The 27,998-nt window shown below is 32.9% G+C and overlaps 1 protein-coding gene across 1 annotated transcript in view; it reads left to right on the forward strand.

The window, feature by feature from the left end:
* Positions 1-27,998, forward strand: part of LOC140449646 (uncharacterized) — a 156,496-nt gene that overhangs the window by 122,372 nt on the left and 6,126 nt on the right. The window contains exons 10-15 of the mRNA XM_072542907.1: positions 1,997-2,051; positions 3,635-3,791; positions 7,680-7,899; positions 10,660-10,692; positions 10,890-10,931; positions 22,059-22,258. Coding sequence (XP_072399008.1) covers positions 1,997-2,051; positions 3,635-3,791; positions 7,680-7,899; positions 10,660-10,692; positions 10,890-10,931; positions 22,059-22,258 — 707 coding nt within the window. The remainder of the gene's footprint in view (positions 1-1,996; positions 2,052-3,634; positions 3,792-7,679; positions 7,900-10,659; positions 10,693-10,889; positions 10,932-22,058; positions 22,259-27,998) is intronic.

Raw genomic sequence — 27,998 nt, forward strand, 5'->3', positions numbered from 1 at the left:
GAAGGCAGTTGGTTTAGAAGTTTTCTCCGTGGTTGAAATATTTGCAGATTGAGCAGTGCAGTCCGGATTTGATGCCAAAGTGGGGTGCCTTAAGTAATATCGTTGATTGAATACCCCATTTGGGTTATTCAATCAACGGTAATATTAACGTCTTTTGGACAATTTTATACCTACTAATGAGGGAATTTTGGGTAGAATATTATTTATTGTCTCAGAATATGTCATTAGAAGATATTTCAGCGGGTTAAGATATTGGCGAGATCTGAGTATTTTATGTGGGTTGTTGTAATTGTTGGATATTTGGATTAATGTTATCGGAAGGGCATTGGGATGCAACATGTCTAGATAGTTTGCATGTAAAGCAAAGCTGATTGTCTAGGGCTAAAAAAAATCGATATGATAGATTCTCATACGTTATCATCAACGATTCGGGTATGATAATATCTGGGGAAGGAGCGATAAACCTGCTTTTTGAAGCGGTGTATGTGTTGGTCTTCTGGATTTGATGCACCTATTCTAAAAAAATTTATTGGATGGACTAATTATAATCCAATATTTTCTAGTTTTGTTACAAGATATTCATGTGGGATCGTTGGGCGGCTTACATGTAATATTACTGGTCTATCCGCTGATGAAATTAGACGTCTGGCTTTCATGACTTCACTAGCTACAACAATTTAACCATGTCTAGTTAAGAATTCATCAACTACTGATTTATTTGTTAGATAAATACATATTCTGTTATGTGAAATTCTGCTACAGAAAATGATATTTTTTGATTTTACCAGAGGTCCCAATTGGAGTCCTGAATCCTGAAGTCTTGTACCCTGAATGGAGCTGAAGATAATTACTTAATCCTTGTTTGGATATTTGTAGATATTTTGGTAGACAGTGCTTGCATATAATGCATTGGTACTTGTATTATTCAAATTTGAGTTATCAGTATTCTCTAGGTCTAGATGAATGTTAGTGAAAAAATATTGGTTTGTAGACGTTGGTTGTGACATTATATTTTGTAATAGTAAAATTTGTTAAGTTATTTCGATCCACATGGTTAGTTTTCAAAACATATAAATAAGGCCTACTTTGCCTTTTTGTTGAAGTTCACTAATTACCGAACGAGTTTTTTGAGATAGGTAATTAATATGTTAATATTCAACTGAATGGATTTGATTTGTAACCTCAAAATCGGATTAAGAAGGTCTTTTTTAGATGCAGTAAGTATCAAACATTTTACTCACAGTTCTTTTCTCGATGTTTTGAAATACTGAAAATCAAGTTCGTTAATTACCATCTCGATTAAACCATATATTCTTTGATCTTGCTTGAAATATATTTCATTATATTTTTCCTTTACTTTATGTCCCTACTATTTCCTTCGTTAGTTATAATTTGCTACTTGTACTTGTAGCCTTCCTTCGATATATTTATAGCCACAGTTATATTGCTGCATTATATGTTTCTATAAATATTTTAGGGTCGGTTGTTCGAACGCTAATCAAAACTTAATTGTAATCAAATATTTAATTAAAATCAAATACGTTACATTTTGAGGTTATGTTGACTGATTTATTTTATTCAATTTTATTATTTTACGTTTTAATTTAAAATAAACCATAATTAAACTCGATCTGATGTTAATTTCATGTTTTTACAATCAAATACGTTACAGCAGCTGTCAAAATTATTAAAAATTGCTTATTATTATTGATTTGTAAATAAAAACATGAAATTAACATCAGAAAGAGTTTAATTATGGTTTATTTTAAATTAAAACGCAAAATAATAAAATTGAATAAAATAAATCAGTCAACATAACCTTAAAATATGACGTATTTGATTTTAATTAAATATTTGATTTCAATAAAGTTTTGATTAGCGTTCGAACAATCGGTCCTTGGAGTATTATTTTTTTAATTTTGTTTTAACTTAAAAATTATTAATTAAATACATTCATATTAATCAAAATATATAATGAGTACCTACGTTTTTTCAGTGTTCTCAAAGAAGAAGTAACAAATAGTCAGTATACCCCATTGGAATTTGTAATGGTAAGTATTAAGCTGTATATACCTATATTATTGTTTGAAGATGATAGACCTTGTTCTCCACCATCCACGGATAATCGAATAAATAAAAAAGGTCGAAAAATAACAAAAGAAGAAGTTATTTATGCAGTAAAAACTCAGAAGAATGGAAAAGCCACCGGTCCAAATAATATCAATGTCGAAATACTTATAATTATTTGCAGACAACGAGAGTAAAAGCCTCGACCTGATAAGAGCACTATTCAACAAGATATATGACACAGATAAAATAGCTACCATCAGACTGTCTAAAATCAACATTCGTATCATTACCAAAAAAATCCAATGGCTCACATTGCAATGACTATCGAATATTAAGCATGATGTCTTATGTCTTTAAAACTTTTCTCAGAATCATTCATACACGAATTTACAAGAAGTGTTAGTTTCAAATGAGTGACACTCAATTCAGGTTTCGAAAGGGATTGGGAACACGAGAAGGTCTTTTGCCTTAAATGTGTCTGTGTTGTGCCTACACAACGATGCAGAGACATAAATGTAGATGTATATTCACGTTTTATTAATTGTCGAAAAGCATTTGACTGCGTTAACCATCAAAAGATGATCGAAATTTTGAGAACATCTGGAATTGACGAACAATACTTGCGAATTATGTCAGAACCATGTTGGCATCAAACGGCAACAATTGAAATAGAGCACACAACATCCGAAAATATACGAATCCGACGAACAACGGACAACGTTGCGTCTTATCACCGCTATGATTTAATCTGTATTCGGAATATATACTCAGAAAAGTATTAGACGAGGTTCAAGGTGGAATCAAGATTAAGGGAACCAGCATAGGCAACATCAGGTACTCTGATGATACCGTTCTAATAGCAAGCAATGCACAAGAACTACAAAATATAATAAATGCGGTAGTTCGTCATGGCGAAATGATCGGCTTATATCTGAATGTTTCCAAAACTAAAACTCTAGTATTTTCAAAGATACCAACAAACGTACAAGTGTATGCTAAGGGACAAATTATAGAACAAGTAACTTCCATAAAATATTTGGAAGAAAATATCAACAGCCAGTGTAACCCAAAAAAAGAAATCCTATCAAGAATCGAACAAGCGAGGAAAACACCTTAGTCTAGAGCTCAGAGCTCTGAAACAGAAAAAAAATAGATATCTTTGAAATGATACAGACGGATGCTCAGAATTCCATGGGTACAAAAAGTTACCAACCGTGAGTTACTTCGCCGCATGAGTAAACAAAAAGAATTATTCAGCATAATTAAAGAGAGGAAAGTACAATACTTGGGTCATGTGTGAAGAGGTGAAAGATATGAATGATTCCAAATCATATTGGAAGGTAAAGTGCAGGATAAAAGATCAGTTGGAAGACGCCAAATTCGTGGCTGAAAGACCTGAGAAGATGCTTTGACTGCTCATCCTTAGAAATCTTTCGTGCAACAGTTTCCAAAACTACAATTGCCATTTGGATCGCCAACCTTCGAAAGGAGACGCCGCAATAAGAAGAAGATATATTATTGTATATTATTTCCATATAGTATAATTTACATTTATCTTTTTTAGAATGTACATAAATATGACAAATATGAATTTCCAAGAAATAAGGTAATTGCTAGGGGAGTACTTGGAGAAGGTGCGTTTGGAATCGTATATTACGGAGAAGCTTTCGAACTGAATAACAATCCTGGATATACAAAAGTGGCTATTAAACAGTTAAAAGGTAAATTAAATACAATTCGCACCTATAAATAAGTTGTATTGTAGAGGAGTAAAAATTTGTCAATGCAGACTAATATACATATTTTTGCTTGTCTCAAATACATTGATTACGATAAGGTTTTTATAATATGAAACATAACAAACTAAACAACATACCACTGTTGTTGCGTTTGTAATTTGACTTTATATTTTCCACATTTTTAGATTAATTTAATTGATAAAATTTTTAGATATACTTATGCACTAATTCACCCATATCTACGAATAATTCGTTCCGCAGATCACCGCATTTACGTAAAACCGCGGATAATGACGAACTCGAAAATATTGTGTCATCACATTAATACTTTAACCTATACCTATAACGAAAGTTTTCAGTAAAAATTCATTATCTGATAATTAGTCCTAGTCAACTTCACATCTAGTCATCATTGGAAACAAATTGGATAATTGTTAAATTTCAAGGTATCATATCATATTTGTCAAATTTTAAAAAGTTGTGGCGTATAAGCTGGATATCCGAAAATTTGTGTACAATTTAGTTGAACGGTAGCTAAAGCGTGAAATTGTAAATACAAGTCAAAATGTAGCGGTTTCATTATACCGTAATTCCGAGGTTTCGCCTTAATCGTGAGTCTAAACTTAGAATCTACAAAACAGTAATTATACAAGTGGTCACATATAGATGTGAAACGTGGACCTTTTCAACCATTGATGAAAATCAATTGAGAATATTTGAGCGCAAAATATTAAGAGAGATCAAGGACCGACGGTTCATGGAGAATAAAAATAAACTATGAGCTGAATGATTAAATGTAGAGCGCAGATATCGTTAGACTTATAAAGTCACAAAGACTAAACTGGCTTGGCTACTTAGAAATAATGCTAGAAAATCGAGCTGTAAAAGTAATCCAGAAATGGAAACCCCTAGGAAATGACAAGAGGAAAGCCGTGTAAAAGGTGGATAAACAATGTAGAGGAACATTTTAATACCATGAACATCGGGCAGCGGCAAAGAAAATTATTCGACACGGCAGAATGTAAGAACGTTGTTAAGCAGGCCAACACCCACAAAAGGTTGTAGCGCCATTAGGAGAAGAAAAAGAATTTATGTTGTCTTTATTTGACAATTTTTCCTATTATCTCTTCTTGATCTGTCGTTCATTAGTCTCTTTTTCTGTTATCTTAGAATTTTCATTTCACTTGTTTCCATGTATCCTCTTGTTGTGTATGTTATGATAGGCCTAACTACAGATTTAGATACGCGCGTTTTCCTTTCTAACTTTAGATGTTTGTTTCTCCATATTTTATCGTTAAGTAATCCTGCCATTCTACTTGCTTTTGCCACTTGTTTTCTTCATTTTTACTCCATATGTCTTTAATAAATTTTTGTTTTATATTTGGAATTACGTTGTTGCCAATTGTTGCATTCATCTCTCCCAAAATTATTATTACATTATGTTTTGATATTGTGTCCACTGCTCTTTGGAGAGGCGAACCTAATTCGTCCCCAGCATTAAACCTACACATTTGGCTAAGTACCTATCCCAAGTAACAAACATAAATTGGTCACCGAGAAGAACAGGTAGAGAAAAGTAAGCACATAAATTCGTCACCGTAGTAAAAACTAATTTTTAATATACAGAGGTGATCTATAATATACCTTTCAGTTTGCAAACAAATATTTGTTTTTTTTTGGGTCGTAAATAAAGGCAATAGATGAATGGTTTTACGTAGTACAGATATTTACATCAATGAATATCCACTTTTTTAAAAAATAGAATTATTTATTTATTTTTCTTTTAATTAAAGATGATATTTTAAAAGATTACGATTATTACATTTTTTTATTTTTTCTTGCTAAATTGTTATATAAAAATAATTCATATTACTATTTACAATAAAATTATAGTGTAATATTGGTAGATATAATAGAATTAAAGTACGTAATGTCACAATTTTACAGGCGGAAATAACAGCAATCCACCACTGCGTGGAAGAAATAGGAAGGCAAAAAAAAGGAACCGTTCAATTGCCATCTTCACAGATAGCAGCGCTTGGCACTTAATTCTGTAGAGGTCAATTCTAAGCTAGTATGGGATTATGTGGGTGCCCTTAATAAACACGGATACCATAGCAAGGCTACGGTAGTTTGGGTACCAGGGCTCGTAGGTCATAGGGGCAATGGAATCGAAATGAAATAGTCAAACAAAACTCATTGATGCCATTCGTTGGACCGGAACCCTTTTCCAGCGTTGCAAAAGCAGTAACAAAAACAGCTACAAGAAAGTGGGTAGCTCATAAATCTCTGGAATCTATCTATCTGAGACGTCGACTAACGTTGGCCTACATATCAATTTTCAAAAAACAAAATTTTTGAACAATCTAATAGCGAATAATAATTTACGGATAAATGAAGAAAGTCCATGAATGTCCTAAACTAATGGCGTTTAGATCTGGGCTGAACGGCTTTTGGGAAGCTGAGAGACGTATTTAAGTCGGACATTTCTATTTGTTTGAAAAAGAGAGTGTACGAACAATGTGTTTTACTTGTGATCAAATATAGAGCCGAAATATTAACCTTGGCAAACCGTTTAATAAACAAACTAAGAATGGTGCAAAGAGGAATGAAAAGAGCAATGTTGGGAGTCACCAAGAAAGACAAAATACTGAACAGACGAAAGACAGACGGAAAATAGTTAATATTTTACAACATATTATACAGTCTAAATGGACACACAGCCAGACTGACCGAAAACCGTTGCATCAGAAGACTCATATTAAGACCCAAAGATGGTAAAAGAAGTAGGGGTAGACCACCAACCAGATGGAGCGACGATATAAAGAGGATAACAAGCAACTGGATAAACAGAGACCGGAATATGTGGAAGAAGTTGGAGAAGTCCTATGTTCAGAGAAATATGTACTTTTAGATAATATGGCTTGGAGATAAATATTTCCTTATCCAACAAAATTATTGCATTATTATCGATTATACAATAGTTTGACTATTCGTGAAAGAGCGAGTATTTCAAAATGGCATACCAAAAAAGATCACAATTAGAAATGTTTAGTCCCTCCGTGAGATATCGCGGATAATTTAAACCGTGGATATGGGGCATGACGTTCAACTTTTATTTCTTTTTTTCTTATTAATTTAGCGATTCTTCTAAGATTATGAATTTAATATATTATATTAAAAGTATGTTATTAGAACAAGTTGTCTCTTGGTTTGATTTTACTTCAAATTTTTTGATTTTCTTATTTGCTAATGGATTACTGAGCAGACATGTGATGACTAAAGCTGGATTTTCACAGATCCGATATCCGATGGCATGAAATACGAAATTGTTTGTACGAATATATTTGATTGTCGTATCCGAAATTTTTTGATATATATGTCATATATATGTATCATGTGTCGGATTATTGGATGGATTATATTTATTTCAATTACCTAACTGAATAGATGTTAGCTAACTAAAACACTTTATTTATTGCATTTATATAATAATTAGGTCTATGTTCCATTTTAATTATATTTCAAATAGTAAACATAAACACTCCACAAAAGTAAGGTTAAGGTTCAAGTTAGAATATCAACAATGTCAAAATTCATCCGATTTTCCTGCAAAAGTTAAAATATTTTTAACTTCTTCCGATGACTTTTAATTTCGTACAAAAATCCCACCTGTCATTTTTCAACCAATGAAATTCGCTGAAATTTATATCGTATCATCGTACGGATACCGGACCTGAATCCACCTAGTTAGTTAAAAGTTTTCAGGATGACCAACTTAAAATAAATCGTCAGTACTACAGTGATTCGGTGGAATGTACATTTTAATTTAAGTGGAATGTACTACAATTATATTTTTGTTATTTTTAGAGGGTGCATCCGACGAAGAAAAACAAGATCTAAAAAATGAAATAAAAATTATGAAAAAAGTTGGCAACCATAAACATATAGTCCAACTGTTGGGTTGCGTGACTATGGATCAGCCATACATGATGGTTCTGGAGTTAGCTCCTAATGGATCACTAAAAGACTATCTTCTTAAGTTAAGAGAAAAATGGTCTAAAAGAAAAAGTCGGTTTTTCTTCGCTGAGTAAGTATTTATTTTCTACAATGGAAATTATCCAAAATTTCAATTTAATATTAAATTTTTAACTATACTAATTAAAAACAAAACAAAGTTTACGGTTCTGATTAACAACGGTGTGAAGATAATGCAGGTAACATAGTTTAAATATCTAGGACACTTTTGACAACAGATAAACTACGTCAAGAAGAAATTAGATACCGAATAGAACATGGAAATAAATTAATTGGAAATCTTAATTCAGTATAGTGCGACAGGTATACAGCAAAGAGAGATTAAAATTGAAAGAGCATTTGTAGACTCTAGTAAAGTAAGGAAGTGAAGTGTGGACTTTAACTTCTGAAGCAAAGAAGATGTAGTAGATATCAACTCCCTTCGAAGGAGCGCTAGAGGGCCATTAAAGATAGATTAAATGTCACAGACACGTTAACTGAAAGAATAGAAAAGAATAGATCAGAAAGACAGTGGAGCGCAGCAATTTGGAGAAAGAGGATGGAAATGCAGAGTTACCTGTTTAAATCCCCTGGTATATATATATATATATATATATATATATATATATATATATATATATATATATATATATATATATATATATATATATATATATATATATATGTTCGGATAAATTTCCGCGGTCAAATGAATGAAAATTACTTAGTTCTCGGGAAGAACCCGAGAGGGTTCTTTAAAGAAGAGTTCTCTAAAGTTCTCTAAAGAAGAAATTCTCAACGCGGTTCTTCCCAAGAACTAAGTAATTTTCATAATATATATATATATATATATATATATATATATATATATATACCTTGTCTCCTGATTTGCATGAAAATTTAAATTTAGGTTATACTTACCCTCCACAAAATTGGACTTTTGGCTTTGGTTGCTTTTTATTTTTTAGGGGTGAAAACGACCCCTATAAGAAAAAAATTATATAATTATAAATTCAAGCAATTTGGAGTTATTTAATTATACAGGGACAATTAAGATTTCTTTCCTATTTTAATTTTTTACCACATAATTTCTACTCTCATAAAAACCAACCCTTGTGAAGAAATTTGAATAGTTGTAGTATTTATGAATGTATTTTATTTCAACTTAAATAACAACCCAAAAATTAGTTTGTAAAGATGGGTGAAAGTTTGTACCTTGCACATTATGTGTATCTTACAATACTCCAGTACACGCGTGCTAAAAGTAAAGTTCGTGTAACCTTCTGGCTAAGGTCTAGTGTTAGGGTTTTCGGGTCGCGCAAGCGCCCCTAACATGACCTAACGACTACTTTCGTAGCCGGGACCGACGGCTTTACGTGCCCTCCGAAGCACCCAAAAATTAGTTTGTAAAGATGGGTGAAAGTTTGTACCTTGCACATTATGTGTATCTTACAATACTCCAGTACACGCGTGCTAAAAGTAAAGTTCGTGTAACCTTCTGGCTAAGGTCTAGTGTTAGGGTTTTTGGGGTCGCGCAAGCGCCCCTAACATGACCTAACGACTACTTTCGTAGCCGGGACCGACGGCTTTACGTGCCCTCCGAAGCACCCAAAAATTAGTTTGTAAAGATGGGTGAAAGTTTGTACCTTGCACATTATGTGTACCTTACAATACTCCAGTACACGCGTGCTAAAATTAAAGTTCGTGTAACCTTCTGGCTAAGGTCTAGTGTTAGGGTTTTCGGGTCGCGCAAGCGCCCCTAACATGACCTAACGACTACTTTCGTAGCCGGGACCGACGGCTTTACGTGCCCTCCGAAGCACGGTGGCAGCTCAGTTAAATTAGAAATTTTTAAATTTTTGTCGGTGCCGGGATTCGAACCCAGGCCCTCCAGCTTGTTAAGCCAGTAACATAGCCACTGAGCTACGGCTGCCACATACGCGTGCTAATACTTTATGATTGGTTTTATACTCATAACTCGGTTAGCTTTTAAGTTATGAAGTACTTAAAAAACCATTTTGTACATTTTTTATTTTATTTTTAAAATGGTTGTAGTTAAAAGCGCTTGAACGAGTTAGTAATCACGAGTGTATCCAAACTTAGAACAGCAATATCAATATCTTAACCAATTTTCAACACGTGTTCAGAAAAACAAAACCTATATTTTTTTACTCTTCAAGATTTTTCATATCACTAATACTTTTTAAGTTATTTTGAAAAAAAAGACATTTTTTTAAAATAAAATTTTTTTCTTTTACTTTAAAACAATATTTTAAAAAAAATAAACACTTTGAACCGGTTAAACTGGTAGACCAACTCTATTTTGGACGTAACTTCACTGCCAATCAACTCAAAAAGTATTGACTTACTGAAAAAACTCTATAAAATAAAAGTTGCTTAGAATTAGTCAATTTATCCATTTCCAGACTTATTTTGAACTTATGTTTTTTCACCCTCGAAAAGGGCAGGTTTTCAAGTAAAAGGGCCGTTTTCAACTCACGGCGTAAGTCCAAAAGTGAAGTAGAAGAGGGTAAAAGCTAAATCCAAATTTTCAAGTAAATCCATCGAGACGAGGAATATTACAGTCCAAAACGTTCATTAACTGAAGTATAAACAAAGTTTACCACGTAGTTCTTTTTTATTTGCGTTGGATTTTTATTAAATTTTATTGTTTTTTAAATTCATCTAAAATGTCTCAAATCTTAAGCAAAAAAGTTGGTATACATAGTTATTTTTTAGTTACACTTTTATTTTATTATAACTTATTGGCTTTCATTTTTTTAGATGGTTTTAAGTATTTAGTAAACATTTTAATATTTTGTTTTCGTTTTAGTGACACGGCAGAACATTGGGATCCGAATAAAAAGTGAGTATATACTTGAGCTATGTGACTAGTGTTATCTTACATTTTGCCTTTACAAAAACAAACAGAGACAAATACTCCACTATAATATAATCTAACACTAACGTCAAGAATCACTCTTTTTCAACACCTTTTTTTCTGGAACCTTGATATACACCAATATAAGCTATAGGTATTAATAATCAATTTTTTCTTTTTAGGATGGACTCAGACAAATTGAACTATACAAGAATAGTATTCGAGTAAGTATAAAATCTCTTATACCCAGAGAAAAATCATCCCAAATTCCAAGAATTGCCTAATCCTTACAACCATTCGCCGAAAACCCGTCTTTTGTTAAAAATTCGTTCAATTTCATTGATCTTCTAAAAAACATTTCTATTTCACCCTCAGATATATATTAGTTAGTTTTGACAATGTTTCTTTATTCACCAATATTCCTACTGATGAAACCATTTCCATCTTGGACTCTAAACATCAAATCCCACAAAACACATTATCTCTTACAAAACATTGCAGGTCTAATACATACTTTCATTCCAAAATCATTCCTATCGTCAAATCAAAGGTGCCCTAATGGGATCCCCTCTCTCCCGTAGTAGCTAATATCTACATGGAATAATTTGAAACAACAGTACTGTACTAATCAAATCTCACACCCGCCTGCTGGTTACGGTACGTTGATGACACCTTTGCCATTTGGCCCCATGGTAAAGACACATTATATCTCTTCCTCTCTCACCTGAATGGAATACATCCCAGTATTCAGTTTCCGTGTACTGGAAACCCACCCAAACTAAACCATTATCTCAATGCCCAGTCACATTATCACCCCAAAAACATCTAAATCCCATTCCATCCAAATAAGAAACCTTACCGCCTTATTAACCCAAAATCTTTCTACCTTTTATTATAGGTATCACTGACAAGATCAGTAGGGCTTTTAACCCTATAAACATCAAAACCATCTTCAATATTCACTCCAAGTTGTCCAACCTCGTCAGATCCGTAAAACACCAAATCCCGAATGAAGACCATGGTGTCTATGAAACGAGATACCTTGTTCCAGATCCACAACCGTATTTACTAACATTCTGTATGTGTAAAATATTCCAATACTTCTTCAGCACTAGCACAACATCATCTTCACACAGGTCACAAAGTATATTTCGAAAAAGCAAAAACCATCGTTCCTATCCGCTCCTGAAAATCGAGAAATATTCGAGAAGGCAAAAGATCTCCCACAACATGAATCGACCAAATTACAGGGATATTCAAAAGACATGCACGCGTTAAAAGAAATGGCGACGGACAATACACGACATCACGATTACCAGTACACTACCTTTGGTAGGTCACGAATAAAGAGAGGTGTAAAAGTTTACATCATCTAGCAAAAAGCCAGTCTCTGTATTTGAATTGGTAAACAATACTACAGTGTGACGTCATTTCGACCTCCCCAAAATCAAAAACCAAAAGACCAATAAACGTCTCCTGACTATTTCCCACTTAAGTGATGAGCATACAAGTTTATAATATTAAGATATACATAGTGAAAACATCAGAATTAGCAACAATATGTTTAGATTTCTTTTGGACTGCTACAGGAAAGCTACGATTGTATATACAGATCATCAAAAACAACGACAGAAAGGACTGATTTTTTGCCTGTAGTTGGTGCATACTTGTATAACCTTAGCAGTGAGTTTTCAGTATTCTCAGCAGAATTATTTTCTATACTTTTAGCGTTCAAATATGTTCAAAGACATTATAACTATTTCAAACTGCCTTTCTTGATCACCCCTAGACGAGCAGCGAGTAACCTTGTATTATATTAATTATCAGTTTATTTCGTGTTATGGAAAGCATTGTGTATTAGTCTGACTAAGAAAGTCTACATCTAGTGAAACTGGTTTAGGCTTGCCAATGATTTAGGTAGGTCAACAGTGCTTATGCATGGTCATCTACTTCAGCACTTTAGCAGCGAAATTTTAAAACGATACTCAACACATCTCTTACAAGTTTAATTTGGATATAAAAAATTCTTCCTCACAGCATTTTACATGAAAAATATAAGGGGCATATCAAAATATTTCCCTTTAGTTCTCATCTGGCTCCCAGAAATGTATGCCCATCACTGAACTTAGAGCAAAAATCAGAACAGCAAACATTGTTGATAGAAAATTTTAAGAGGTACTAGAGCAAAGACTAGAACAGTGAAAAGATGCTCTTAAAAATATTTAAAATTGAGTTCATCCAAAACATACTCTTTACTATGTGTTAAAATATTACGATTTAAGTCAACTTGCTTTATTAAAATGTTGATATTAAGAAAGATACAGGGTGTTAAAGTGCAAATTTAAAATTTTATTTTTTGCTTTAACTTACACGTTGGTACATATTTATGGATAAAAATTTACACTTGAATTCTTTTGAGTAGGAGAAATTATAATTTTATACATACTTTGATCAAGCTGATAGAGGGCGCCACATATGCCACATGCGTGGCATAAATTTGCGCTTAACTTTTTTGCTCATTAAGTTAACTCTATTTGTGTTAAAAAATATTAAAGATACATTATTTTTACATAGAAAAGGTATACTTGTTAGTAACCTCAAAATTCAACCGTTTTTAAGGTAATCGCATTTTATAAGTCAGCTGCATAATAATAATTCTTAGTTGTGATATTTGTGCGGTGCGGTGTATTAGAAAAGAATTCAAACCAAGAATCAACTATTGTAATGATAAGGAAGGTAACTTACTTACCAACAAAGAGGATATCCTTTTACGATGGGTAGAGCACTTTCGAGAGTTGCTGGAAGGGGAACCTACTAACAATATAGAGCTGGAATATCGAAATGAGGAACTCGTGGAACCCCCCTCGGTAGATGAAGTGAAAATATCTATAGAAAAACTAAGGAACCATAGGTCCCCAGGTAGCGATGGCATCCCAGCAGAGTTATTTAAGCACGGTGGAGAGCAGCTCACCAAGGTGATGCGAGAAATTGTTTGTAGAATTTGGTCTGAGGAGCAAATGCCTGAAGAATGGAGCTTAGGCTTAATTTGCCCGTTACACAAAAAGGGAAACCAACTGGAATGCAATAATTACCGCGGAATTACTCTCCTAAATACAGCATACAAGATATTGTCAAATATTTTGCACGAGAGATTAAAGCCTTATACTGAAATGTTTCTAGGAGAATATCAGGCGGGATTCAGGCGTGGACGTTCAACCATTAACCAGGTCTTTACACTACGACAGATCCTCGAAAAAGCGCAAGAGTTTAACATAGATATGTATCATATTTTTGTCGATTTTAAAGCGGCATATGACAGTGTCTTAAGACCAAGTCTTTACAATGCTATAAATGAGTTGGGAATTCCAAAAAAACTCATATGTTTGATAAAAGTGACAATGGCGAAGATGCTATCAGCAGTTAAAATTCAAAACGACTCGTCAACCCCATTTCAAATACATAGGGGGTTAAGGCAGGGAGATGCGCTGGCGTGTCAGCTTTTTAATGTCGCCTTAGAAAAAGTTGTACGAGACGCTAATTTAGATAGCAGGGGAACAATATTTAATAGATCAGTCCAAATTCTAGCATATGCAGACGACGTGGACATTATAACAAGAACTAGGGCGAGAACTGCGGAAATCCTAACCGAGCTAGTAGCAGCAGCAGAACGAATGGGGTTACAGATAAATCAAAATAAAACCAAATTCATGGCGACTAACACAAACACAAGAGCTGGAAATGTTGACACAAATTTAATCATCAATGACCAAAACTTCGAAGCAGTCAAAGAGTTCATATATCTAGGGACATCGGTTAACCCCAATAATAACACATCTGAGGAAATAAAAAGGCGAATAATAATTGCAAACAGGTGTTATCATGGTCTATCAAAGTACTTAGCTAACAAACGTCTGTCTCAAAAAACTCGTATAAGGCTGTATAGAACACTGATAGTCCCCGTTCTCACATATGGATCAGAGGCATGGACGCTAACGAAAACAGATGAATCCGCTCTATCCATTTTTGAAAGAAAGGTGCTACGCAAGATATTCGGAGCGGTCTGTGAGAACGGAGTATGGAGGCGTAGATATAACTTTGAACTGCAGAATATCTACAAGCATACGTTTGGTGGTAAAGATATTACCACTATAATTAAGCGAAACCGCCTGCAGTGGGCAGGACATGTAGCCCGGGCCCCTGAGTCAAACATGATAAAAAAGATTCTAACAGCGCAACCCGTAGGAATGAGAAGACGGGGTAGACCAAAGCTAAGGTGGATGGACGGGGTAACACAAGATGCCGAGAAGATCGGAGTCGGCAACTGGAAAATGCAAGCGAGGAACAGAATAGAATGGCGTAGAAAGCTTGAGAAGGTCGAGGCCCTCTAAGGGCTGTAGCACCAAGATGATGATGATGATATTTGTGCGGTAAAGCACTGAATACGTGTAGATAAGCATAATTCGTAGTTTATTCTTATTAAAACAACTGAAAGATGATAATGTAACATCACAAAAGGCTTTGTTATGGCTGCTAAATGTCTTATTGAAGGGAAGCTTCTATCTTCTTCTTTAGGTGCCGTGTCCGTATTCAGAAGTTGGCCGTCATCATGTTTACAATTTCCTTTCTATATCGCCCTTATAAGTTTCTATACTGGCGTTGTATTACTTTTTCTCTATTGTAAAGTCCTGAGGCGAGCGTCACGGAAGAAGCGCTACGAGACGGCGTCACGAGCAGTTTCACAAAATAATGGTCTTCACATCGATGTACTAAACTATAATCAAATTTTATTTTTAAACATCTTATTTATTTTATATAATAATTAAATTTACTATCCAATGAATGATTGAATATCAAATTTATATTTTATTCATAACTTAATATTTAGTCTCACTTTCACGGGTCTGTATTTTGTTGATACGTTAGCAGGTAACGCTACTAGCAAACACAGAATTATTTTAATATAATATAATTTGTTTAAAATATAAATAATAAATAAATAATAAAATTACTTTATTAAATGTTAATAATAACATTTAAAAATTAAGAAAAGTTGCCTGCATTACGGAAAATTTTAACATAATAAGCTGATATCACGAATGCTTTTGATAACTAAAAATAAGTCTTGTTTCGATTAATCAGTGATTTTTGTAATATCTAGTTTATTTTGATTTATTAAAGAAAAGCAGAAAAGCAGATTTTTCTAATATGGATATGAGAAGGAATATTTAAAAAAATACCCAAACAGGCTGCAACCTAATCACCAAACCTTTAAGGCGTTAAGGTTCATTTTGTCCTAAATGTGACAACTTAAGCCGACCGAAAATCATTACGCCTGATCAGGAAAATGAAGTAATGGTTCGCGTTGACGATGCGTAAGCATTTTCATCCTTCCCATTTTACACGTGTGCGAAATCTATTGTCAGCAGATTTACCTTTCACATGTAGATTTGCAAATGATATCCGAAACAGGTAAAATCTTGACCATTCCTTCGGCGATAGAATATCTTTACGAACGAAGCTACATTTACGCACCACAGTCTTTTTAATTTAAAGAAAAATCATTTCTGAAATACTGAAGATCCTCATGTTGAGAAAAAAAATGGATTTTCAACCTGAATTTTAAATAGACGTATGGTTTGGAACCATTGGTAATCATTTTTTACAGACATGCAAATTACCTTGTAATTTGAATGGTGAGATTTATTTACATTTTTTAAAAAAATGATTTTATTGATTTATTGGAAGAATTGTCATCAAACTTAAGGAGAAATATGTGGTTTATGCAAGATGGTACACCACCACATTATAGAGAGAGGGCAGTGAGAATATACTTAAATACCAACTTTTCTTAGCGTTGGATTGTTCGTGGTAGTCCTATTCCTTGGTCATGTGTAGAGAAGAGTACTTATTATTATACTTATAATAAATACTGCAGCAGTTTCTTTAGAACCAATGATGCTATTTAATATGAGACGATCTTTTATGGAATGTATTGACCAATGAATTAAAGAAAATGGGGGACATATCAAACACTTACTTTGACAAATAGTTTAATGTTATTTAGTTTAACTATTTAAGTAAGTTTAAGTATTTCTTAATTTGTTTTGTAAATAAAATGTTTTGATTATGACTTTGATTTAATATAAAACGTAAAATGTTTGATGTAAAATCCAATTATTTTGTTATTTTGTCAAATCCTATTGGAAATTATCTTGCTAATATATTTATTTTATTTAATATTTCGTTAACTATTAACTTTATTAAAGGTATTTAATACCAAAATTCAGAAGTATTGATATTTTTGTCTATTTTTCTTTCGATATCTGGAGTAATTGCGTTAAATCAGAATTATGCAGTTGATTTGTAAAATCCGATTATCTCGAAAACTATTGAATTTTAAAGTTATTAACAACCTTTTTTTGTTAAAATAATGTATCTTTATTATTTTTTGTCACAAATACCGGTAACTTGAGAAGCAAAAATGTTAAGTGAAAATTGATGCCACATATGTAGCATATGTGGCGCCCTCTATCGTCTACATCAAACTGTGCATCAAATTGTAGTTCCCCATATTCAATAGTACCCAGTTGTAAATTTTTATAGATAAATGTTCACAAACATGAACGTTATAGCGAAAAATAAAATTTTAAATTTCCACTTTAACACCCTGTATCTTTCTTAATATCAACATTTTATTAAATTAATTTGGCTTCAATCGTAATATTTTAAAGTGTAGAATCTACGGTTTCTTTTTGTACAATTACTTAAGGACCACCCTGTATATGTTTCATCTAAATAAACGATTGGTCTATTTTGCCTTCTGAAATATTTTATCTGTCTCAAATATTTTAGTCTTAAACTTCTTACTTCCATTTTTTCCACCAAAATTTCATGATTTTTTTTATGTTTTTCTTCATCCAAATTGCATTTTTTTAAGGACTCTTCTTAATGAAGTTTCTGACATATGGATATCTAACTCTTCCATATTTTTAATATTTAACCGTTTAGCAGTAACACGGCACTTTTCTGTTTTATGAAAATCATATATTATTCGGCGAATGTCCCTAATTTGATATTGAGGTAAATTCGTAATTATTGCTGATTCCTTAACGAAGTTTTTTCTTGTTGATTTCTTGTAACTGGAAAATGTAACTTTTTCAGTTGTTTTCATTGACTATTCTCCTTGAAAATTATTTTAACGGTAGTATAAAAAATACCTGTAAAAAAATACAAAACCGCTTTATATTTATTTATATATTTGCATTTGTTACGACTTTTTCTGTCTCTTTTACACCAATTCAAGCTTTTTATACAATTTCCAAATACTGTAAACACCGAAAAAATATTTACATTTGTTTAAAAATAATATCATTTCAAAAACTAAGTAAAAAATTACATGTAATTAGCATTTCTAACAGGATTTTTACGCATGATTAACGAAAACGAAATTATCTTCATATTTCATGAATTTGATTATTGTGCTAAAGGTCAGTAGATTTATTGTAATGAAAGATACCAAGAATTTTTTATTCTTATTTCACAAAGTTGTTATCATTTTGTACATTTTTTAGTAAGCTGGTTTTTATATAGATAGAAAAGTTTTATAAAACTTAATGTAAACATATTCAACTAGCGGACCAACTCGACATCGAGTTTTTTAAATGAAATTTTTATTTTGCGAGAAAAATTAAGAGATCAATACAAACAATATAAGCAAGAATATACATAACATTCATCAATAATAATGCAAAAACGAAACCGGAAGTCGACCTCAAAACCAGAATGCAATTTTTAGTTCATCAAATGTCTACATGGATATCATTTAGCAGTTAATTTTGCATGCTGATCACGAATCCGGTGTCAGATTTGCTCTATCTTGACGTTTTATGCGCGTTTCGGGTCACTTCCGATGTCGGATCGCAACCGGAAGTACATATTTAGATTCGTCTCGACGAGACCTTTCGATCCATATATACATTGTGGGGTCTAAAACTTAAAGTAAATTTTAACTTCTGGTCATCTCAAAACCGGAAGTGAATTTTTGTACCAAAAGTATATCTTGACAATCTCATACGTAATACTAATAATATTCCGAAAAAATATTTTAATTATCTAATATGGTTTTTGAGTAAAGTGGTGGACAAAAAAAGGGCTTAGCGTTTTAGTCTATAAGATATACAGTGATGAGTGTCTTACCACCCGGCAAAATAGCGGAAAGGATAGAAGATAGATTAAGTTGTGAGATATTACGAGATAAAGCTGGTTTTTAGACGTGGCTATTTGACTTCAGTCATAATTATATGGATGACCTCGAAAATATTTTATTTTAATAATTTCTGATGTTAGAATCAATGATTAAATAAATTAAGATATATTATAGTAAAAAACATTAATTAGTAGCGATTTTAAATTATAAATCTTTAGGTTTACTTAATAATAAAAATAACTCAACTGAAATATTTGACTAAACTAAAGCTAGGTATGTTCCGTCCGAAAACAATTATTGTATGTGGAATTGGTGTAATAGTTAGAGACGTGGTCTATTGACAAGGAGGTTGGGGTTCAAATCACACCAAGGATAAAATTTTTGTTTTATTCAATCAAAAAATAATAAAAAATATGATACATATTAGGTAACAAGTTTTCGAAAAACTCATTATTTACAATTTATTCTTATTCCAATGTTATAAAATAGAAATACAAAATAAGTCAAATTCAATTCCAGTTTTACAGTCTTCAGTTGTGAATGCAAAATAATCCGGTGAAGACTGTTTAATGTCAAATCCATCACTAAATTCTCAGTGTTAATATCAATTCCTCTGTACAGGTAATGATTTTCAAAACAATTGACAACATTGGAATGGATGCGCGCGAACAGCTGCCTGCTTTACAGCTAATCAAATCATCAAGCCTTCAGCCATCAAATAATAACATATCGAGAAGTGGTTTTGCACGGTAAACAGAAACTTTTTATTGAAAAAACAATTTTAACGATCGAGGAAAAAGTGCAAATTGTTGTCTGGTATGTAAATGGATTATCAGACAACATGATTAGACAACAATTTGTAAATATGTTTCCAAATAGGCCGGCTCCAGCACGATCAACAATTCAGTCTATTATACGTATTTTTTTTACTTATGGATCAGTGTTCGCTCCAAGAGGAGTTCGTAGACAAAGGGAGGTAAATCCAGATTTGGAACTAAGGAAAACTTTGATTTGTGCAAGTATTAAGCAAAATCCTACCCAATTAACATCTCGTCTCGGAGAACAATATGGAATTTCAAGATTTAGAGTAGGTAAAATTTTGAAAAGACATGGATACCGTCCCTATAAACTTCATAAATCCAACGAACAATTCCCTGGGGATTAATATAGACGTTTAAGACGTTATAGAATTTTGTCAAACTGCAATGGAAATGTCACATCAAGATGAACATTTTTTAGAGGTTCATAGATGAATGTACGTTTTCATTGCATGGCCGTCACAATTCAATGAATGCTCGGTATTGGTCTCGAGGAAATCCTCGTCAGATTTATGTCGCTCGTACCCAGCGTCCTCGAAAAGTAAATGTTTGGGGAGGCATAATAGGGAATCATGTCATTGGTCCATTTTTTATAGACGGTATGTTGACTGGGCGGAAATACTTGGAACTTCTGCAAAATCAAATTGTCCCAGCCCTTCGTAATTTACCAATACCTTTCGATTCCATATGGTTTCAACACGATGGTTGTCCTACACATAATTCTCGCATCGTCAGTGAATATCTCTGTGCGACTTTTCCTAATCGATTGATTAGTGGTCACGGAGATATTTTTTGGCCTGCAAGATCACCTGATCTTGCACCTTGTGATTTTTTTATGTGGGGATATATCAAGTCCAAACTATATGGAATTGAAGACGATAGGCCTAATTCTCTCCAAGAATTAAGAGAAAAGATCTTTGATTCAATGAGAGATATTAGTCCAGAAATATTAACTAATGTTAGACGAAACTTTTATAATAGATTGGGTTATTGTTCTGCTGCTAATGGAGGCTTATTCGAACATTTTTTGTAAATACATTGCATTAGAATAGAATACGTTTATTTAGAATATTTTTATAGAATTTCTACCTATTTAAAAATTTTTTGTAAGTACATTTATTTACAACGTTCTTTTATGTTTAAAGAATTTTTACTTTATTTTCGAAAGTACGACATTGTTTTTTCAATAAGATTTTCATGTTTTACTATAAACACTTCTAATAAAGACTGAAATAAATGTTTAGTGATTTAAAGCAAAATGATATAATATCTGCATAATTTCAAATTTTAATTTTTAAAAAAGTAAAACCTCCATGTTGGATTCGAACCCTGAGCGCCTGGAAGAGAACATCGTGCCTTGAACTCTGATCCATCAGACTTTTATAATTATTTAGTGACAGTTTGGGTTATTGTTCTGCTGCTGTTCAAATCATAGTAGAAATTATTCTTGGTTAATAATTTAAAACTTTAGATTAAATAATTACTATTAATTAAATTATTTTATTCACATTTTTGCTTTATTTTGGTCAATCAGTTTTTACTTTATGCGAAATTAAAAAATGGAAATAAGTCAAACATACGACGTTATACATAATAATTATGACCGAGGTGATTAAGCTCGAAGCTAACGTCTAAAGGTGTGAGACTATCGATAGTGGTAATGTAATGTAACGTAAATTATAGGTTTCTATCGATTATTTCTTACCTCTACGAGTTTCATCTCTTTTTATTTTACAAGGTAACTGTGTTTTCTATCTCTTACGTTAAAAAGCCGGTAGGTAAGACACTCATCACTGTATAAGAATATTGAAAACTACGTTTCGTTATAAATAAACTACATAATATTTTTACCTGTTGCTTGTGAAGTTTGCCGTTTGACATCTCTTCTAAAGTAACCCATCTTTTTTTGTTTTATTAAAATATCTAAATACATTAAATACTATTTCACGACTTTGTCCTGATATCACGGAACTACACTTTTTATTTTCCACGATAGCAGACATTATCCAAGTCAGTTTGCAAATACAGACATAAGAAACAAACAATTATATCTGTATATGTACATGTATAATCGTTACTAACAAGTAGTTACACTACTGACAGTAAGCCAGAATAAGGTTTAAAGTGTAAGTGGGCGTTTCAACTTTTAAGTAAACGAAATCCGGTTTGTGTGCTGGTTTTTCAGATTTTGCGTCCATTGTATATGAATGCCTTTGTATCTCTCTAATAAACTCAAAAATTAAGTGGTGTTGAATCACATGTTACCTATTTAATATATTATTAATTTTATGACTATCCATTTTCCCCTAATATAATCTATTTTTTAGTACTACAGATGATTCTTACATAACTCCTGACGACATATTAGAAAGCGGGTCATTTTACAGACCAGAACAAAATGCTGTAAATATGGAATATATGTCAAAATATTTATCGCTTGTGAAACCTCGACGAGTTTCTGAGATGTCTCAAGATCCGCATTCACCTACTTCTATAACATCAAGCGCTTTGTTGTCGTGTGCTGATAGTAAGTATGGCAAAAAATATTTAATAAATATACTGTTGCGTCCATAAAAATCATTCCACTTTAAACTTTTGACTTGAACTATAGTTTTTTTAGAAACTATTAATCAGTCCAAAAACAAAAGAGATAAACTTTTTATATAATTTCATCATCAGTTAGCGCTACAGCCCTTCGTGAGCTCTCGCCTGCCTCAAAACATTCTTCCATCCTTTCCTGTTGAGTGCCTCTCTTTTTCATCCTCTTACTTCAATCTCCATTAAATCGTTCTACACATCGTCCAGATACGTGAGTTTAGGTCGCCCCCTTCTTCTTCTCTCGATCAGCATCTTAGGCCGTTTATTTTGATGGTTTTCACGGCATCTGCTCCACCAAAAAGTCTAGAGTCACAGACCCTGTTAGTTAACTCCGCCATTTATGGTCCTCAATACTTTTCTTTCAAAGATTCGTAGTAACTCTTTATCTCGGGTCGTCATTTTCCATGTTTCAGATCCGTAAGTGAGCACTGGGCGATTTATTATTTTCTAAAGTTTGCACTTTGTTGCTCTTGACACCTTTCTCGCTCTTATTTAAGGGCCTAGGTCAAAATAACTAATTATTGTTGCAGTCAACCAGTGATCCTAAGTAGCAGAAAATTTCCACTGTTTCCACTGTAGTGTTATACACCTCAATCCAAGTGATTTTGCTGCCATCCCACATGATAGCGCATCTCCCTGGCGCAGTCTCCTGTTAGTTGTAAATGGTTCTGAAACATCCCCTTGTCGTTTAAATTAATTCTACCAATCGTTTTGGTATTCCAAATTCGATCATAGCCGAATATAATTGGGGTATGTCAACAGTATAATAAGCTGCCTTAAAATCTACGAAGATGTAATGGCAGTCTATGACGTACTCCTTCGTTTTTTCTAATATTTGTCTGATGGGTGATATATGATCAATGGTAGATCTGTTTTTTACAAAGAATCCATGGTAGGATCCTATTATATTGTCAGTATAGTGTACCATGTACCAATCATTCGTGAAATATCAGGGACAAAATTTTGTATGCCCTATTAAGAAGGTAAATCTCTAGGGTTTCTTCTAAAGAAAGTTCCATCTAAAGTTGAAACAGTCAAGCCTTTTTGTATATAGTGATCCAATCTTCCTGCCATATTATTATTGCCTGTATTAATAGTTTTTGAAAGAGAGTTACAAATATTTGACCGCCACTTTTAAATATTTCTGGGGATAGGTTATCTGCTCCGAGTAACTTGTTTCTGGCCAGAGACTGAATTGCTTAATTCATTTCTTCCATAGTTGGTCAGCTAAGTTTCCTCCTGTTCTAGTTCTATATCATCTCTACCTTCAGCTCTACTTGCTTCATTAAATAGAGTACTAACGTGTTTCTGCAACCTTTTCAGTCCTTATACTTTTTTGTTCAAAAGAACTCGATTTCATTTCGTCGGACCCCATCGGACGCCTACCCAGATGGTGGATAGAGGGACGCCCTAACCGGTTCTATGACCGGCGGGAAGGTGGGAAATAAACTACCCCCCACAAATAAAAACAGACTAAGGTATGTTAACCTAACAGAAGAGTCTCTAGTCCACCGAGTTTGGGATTAGTCGTAGGGCCTAACGACGCTACTCTGAAAAAAAAAGCATTGTCACGAGAGCTGAAATGTAATGTAATATGAATATAAATTTATGGAAATTTATTTCTTCTGCTTATGTTTAACATAGTGAAATTAATGGAATAAGCTAATTAACTTTTTTATTGCTAACTGAAAACGTGTTACTGACAAATAAAGATTTTAAAATTAGTTTTTTACACAACAAGCTGTCGTTGTTTTAACTAAAAATACTACACTTTATGTGTAGAATTAGCCGAGTCTGAGCTAAACAATAAGATATTTTCGTGTTTTTTTTACATATTCCTAATTCTTCTTTCGTTGGTTTTCTCTCACTCTTTCCCTCCATTATGGCACGTTTCTAGAAAGTTGAAATTCTCTCGTCAGGAAATATGTCATAGATAACTTATTTTAATAATGCTTAGAATTGTTTGTATCGACTACCATCATTTGCATTAAATTATTTCATTCGTTATGCTTTCTTTTCATGATATCTTTAATATTCTTTGAAATACCAACATTTCGACTGTGTGTAATATTTATCTATAATCTATGATTTAATTACAATAAATAAATAGTTAATTTATCTACGACAGTTTATGTGTCCTATGGTAATTTACTATTGTTTCATAATTTTAATAGTAATTACTTGTTATTTTGTGATATACATCAATAAAAAAATACATCAGTAAAAATTGCTGAGGGTGTGTCGCTTCAATCTTCAATCGAAGGATAAGTTTAACAGATGAACAATATAATTTTCGCACTGGAAGCTCGTTAACAGGTGCAATATTCTTCATAAATCAAATTGCTGAGAAATCACTAAAGTACAATAGACCAGCATATCTGTGTCTGATTGACTTGAAGAAAGCATTTGACAAAGTAAGACTCAAAGATATACTCCACCTTCTGTAATAGAGAAGTTTCCCTAGATATCGTAAAAACTACTGAAAACGTCTATCAAAATAACAAAATGGAAGTCAGAATAGATGAATAGATGAACAACTTAGCGGAATAAGACAGGAAGAATCATCGAGCTCTATGCCCTTCAATTTAATCATAGTGGAAATTATCAGAAGTGTCAACAAAGGAGGAGGATACAGAATGGAAAACAAAGAAGTAAAAATTCTCTGTTACGCAGACCACGCAATATTGATAGCATAAGATGAATGTAGTCTGCAAATACTAGTTTACAGATTTAACATACGAGCAAAGAAACAATCAGATGTAAAATAGAAATCCATAGCATCAGTATTGAACAAGTAATGGAAATAAAATACCTTGGAATTACACTCTCCAGCCATGGAGAACCATGGAGACAAAGATGTGAGAGATCATCTACGAAAAACGAATAGACTAACATGATGACTTAATAACACTATATGGAAAAACAGACATATTAACACTGAAAAGTTAAGAATTTATAAAACCAGTGTAAGACCAATAATGACATATGCATCAAAAACAAGACCTGACACAGCCATAACACAAAGACTACTAGAAACGTCAGAGATAATGGTACTGAGAAGAATTACAGGTAATACGAGGAATCGAAGGGGAAGTGGAGACATTAGACGTGTGGACACTAAACAGAAAAAAAGAATGGAATAATCACATAATCAGAATTGCAAGACCCGTGTGGATAAAATAGCAAGAGAACATCACCAATCAGCTATAACCGATAGAGTCACAACATTCCATAGAGGTATGGATCATCCAATGAACACCAGAATTGCTTAAACAAACGAAGGAGAGAAGAAAACTAATGGTCTTACTCGCATCTAGCAGCCCCTATACCGACACCTCAAACGACGCACGACGGCCATGTTACTATACTCACATTCATTTGTAACGATAATATTTTGCCTACCACACGGGGCATTAATACAAGGGGTAGAAAATTGGGGGAAGAAACTACTGGGGGTGGAGAAGGGTAAGCAAAATAATCGAAACATATGCGAACGGCACTCAGGTTTTGGTAGGAGAGCTGGGGTCGTGGATAAGTAAAAGACAAGGGGGTTTGGATTGGGGCAACTACAGAAAAATGAAATAAAAGGTCATAAATCTCTTGGGACAAACAGAATGAAAATAAACCGGAAACACCTCAAGGAATTTAATATAGGGCGCCACTTGAGGTGCCTAATTATACCTATTACAACCAGCTAGTTGTAACTGGAGATATAATTATTAAACATAAAAAACAATATCTTTTCCAAATGGAAACTCAAAAAAAAAGGGTTTGTTAAAAAAATAAACAAATGTTAAGAAACAAAATTTAACATTTATTTTTGTGTCACCACAAACAGTTACAAAACATAGAGAACACAAGAATGCTCAAAAAAGACAATACAAAATATTATAACAATAGCTGCAAAATACAAAAATACAAAATAGACTTACATGTGTCATCTGTTTACAATTTCCAGGAGTTGGAGATACTAAAAAAACTTACAAAATTTAAATGTAAGCTAACCTTTCTTTTAAAGAAAACAAAACAAATCAAAAATGCTAAAACGGGCTGTCATAAATTAACATTAAATTTAAAACAAAACTGAATAAATACAATGACAGCTAAAAACAAACCATAAAATTTACTACTTATTAATTATTACAAATACTTTTAAATTTTAATGAAAGCAATTATTAAAAAAATGTCTGTCTTTACTTTAAATTGGACACAAACAAAAGTTACCTGGATTTCACAAAAACACTTTAAGTTCCTGAGGTTGTAAACTGGCACTTCCAAATATAAAACTGCTCCAGGAACAAAACGATGTTGAAGGGGGCATTTATGCAAATCTTGAAAACTGGAACCATCTTATTTACTTTTCAGATGTTAAAATCTTTCAGAACATCGAAACGAGTGGTTACTCTTCTAAATTCGACATATTACATACGAGTAAAATTCCACTTATTTTAAACAAATTATATCATCTCATAACAACGAACTGTCCCCTTTGATCGACTCTTCAAACCTAACCTCTGTAACTACACATTGACCTGCTACATACTAAAAAACTTCACTAATTCCGATAAAAAAAAACAATAAGGAAAAACCATTACCAACTAGATGAAAATTCGGACCAACACCGAAACCACTGCCTCTAACAGCGGCTCCACTGAGAGTGACGAAATTATCTTCAAAAATTGCTCGCATAAGTTAGAATAAGCAAAACGCTAAAATTAACAAAACACAACGAAAATTAAGACGTAGATTAATTTGAAAACGCAATATCGGCCGGTTTGAACAAAGAAATATCGAAGAATTTGCGCCTGTGACATAAATAAACAATAAAATGATTTATTATCGACGGCGGCGACCTAAAAAAAACGAAAGATTATAAATTGAAGGATACGAACTAAGAAACATTGAAAAAATTCTTCGTTATTATAATGCATATATAAGGGGATTTCAATTAACACATATACGAGGGGATTCCAATAAATTTCAAATGCTACACATTGAAGTAAGACAGATCGCGTCCTGCGTGCGTTTCTACTTGGGAGATACCCATAGCCACTCATAGTAGATCCCCTTTTAAAAGTAAGGGGTTGTGGAACTGATCGGTGGAGTATGATAACTGTATGTATTGTTAAAATGTATCTCCTTGAGATTAAATTCGATCTGCTCAGAATTTTCATAAAATTAATGAATATTTCTAAGTAGCAAGTGTGTTCCAACGAAACTTAGAACCCCCAGAGACTCAGAAACCAAGAGTTTCTTTAAAATTAAAAAAAAAAACACGTCAATTTGCATTGGGAGGAGGACGAATTTTTATGCAAAATTCATGCCCTCAAATGTAAACCCTTACTGCCCCGCATCAACCACCAGTTTTTTTTAATAGCAAGTGTGGTCGAGTGGCACATCATTTGAAAGGTAATTTTTTTCTCTACACGACACTTTATTTTTTTAAATTTACGTAATAACTTTGAAGGTAATTTTGAATTTAACTAATTTATTGGTTGAATATCAGTAATAACAAGAAAAACATAAAATTTCACCAAATTAACTAATTAAATGTTCTTAGTGACCTCCACTACAATAATTCAATCAACCTGCAAATCGATATCAACACGCCACTGTGTTGAAGATATTTTTTTTCTTTTTGTAAAAATTTCACTTTTTCATTTGATTTT

This window comes from Diabrotica undecimpunctata, chromosome 1 (genome assembly GCF_040954645.1).
Source record: "Diabrotica undecimpunctata isolate CICGRU chromosome 1, icDiaUnde3, whole genome shotgun sequence".
Lineage (NCBI taxonomy): Eukaryota > Metazoa > Arthropoda > Insecta > Coleoptera > Chrysomelidae > Diabrotica > Diabrotica undecimpunctata.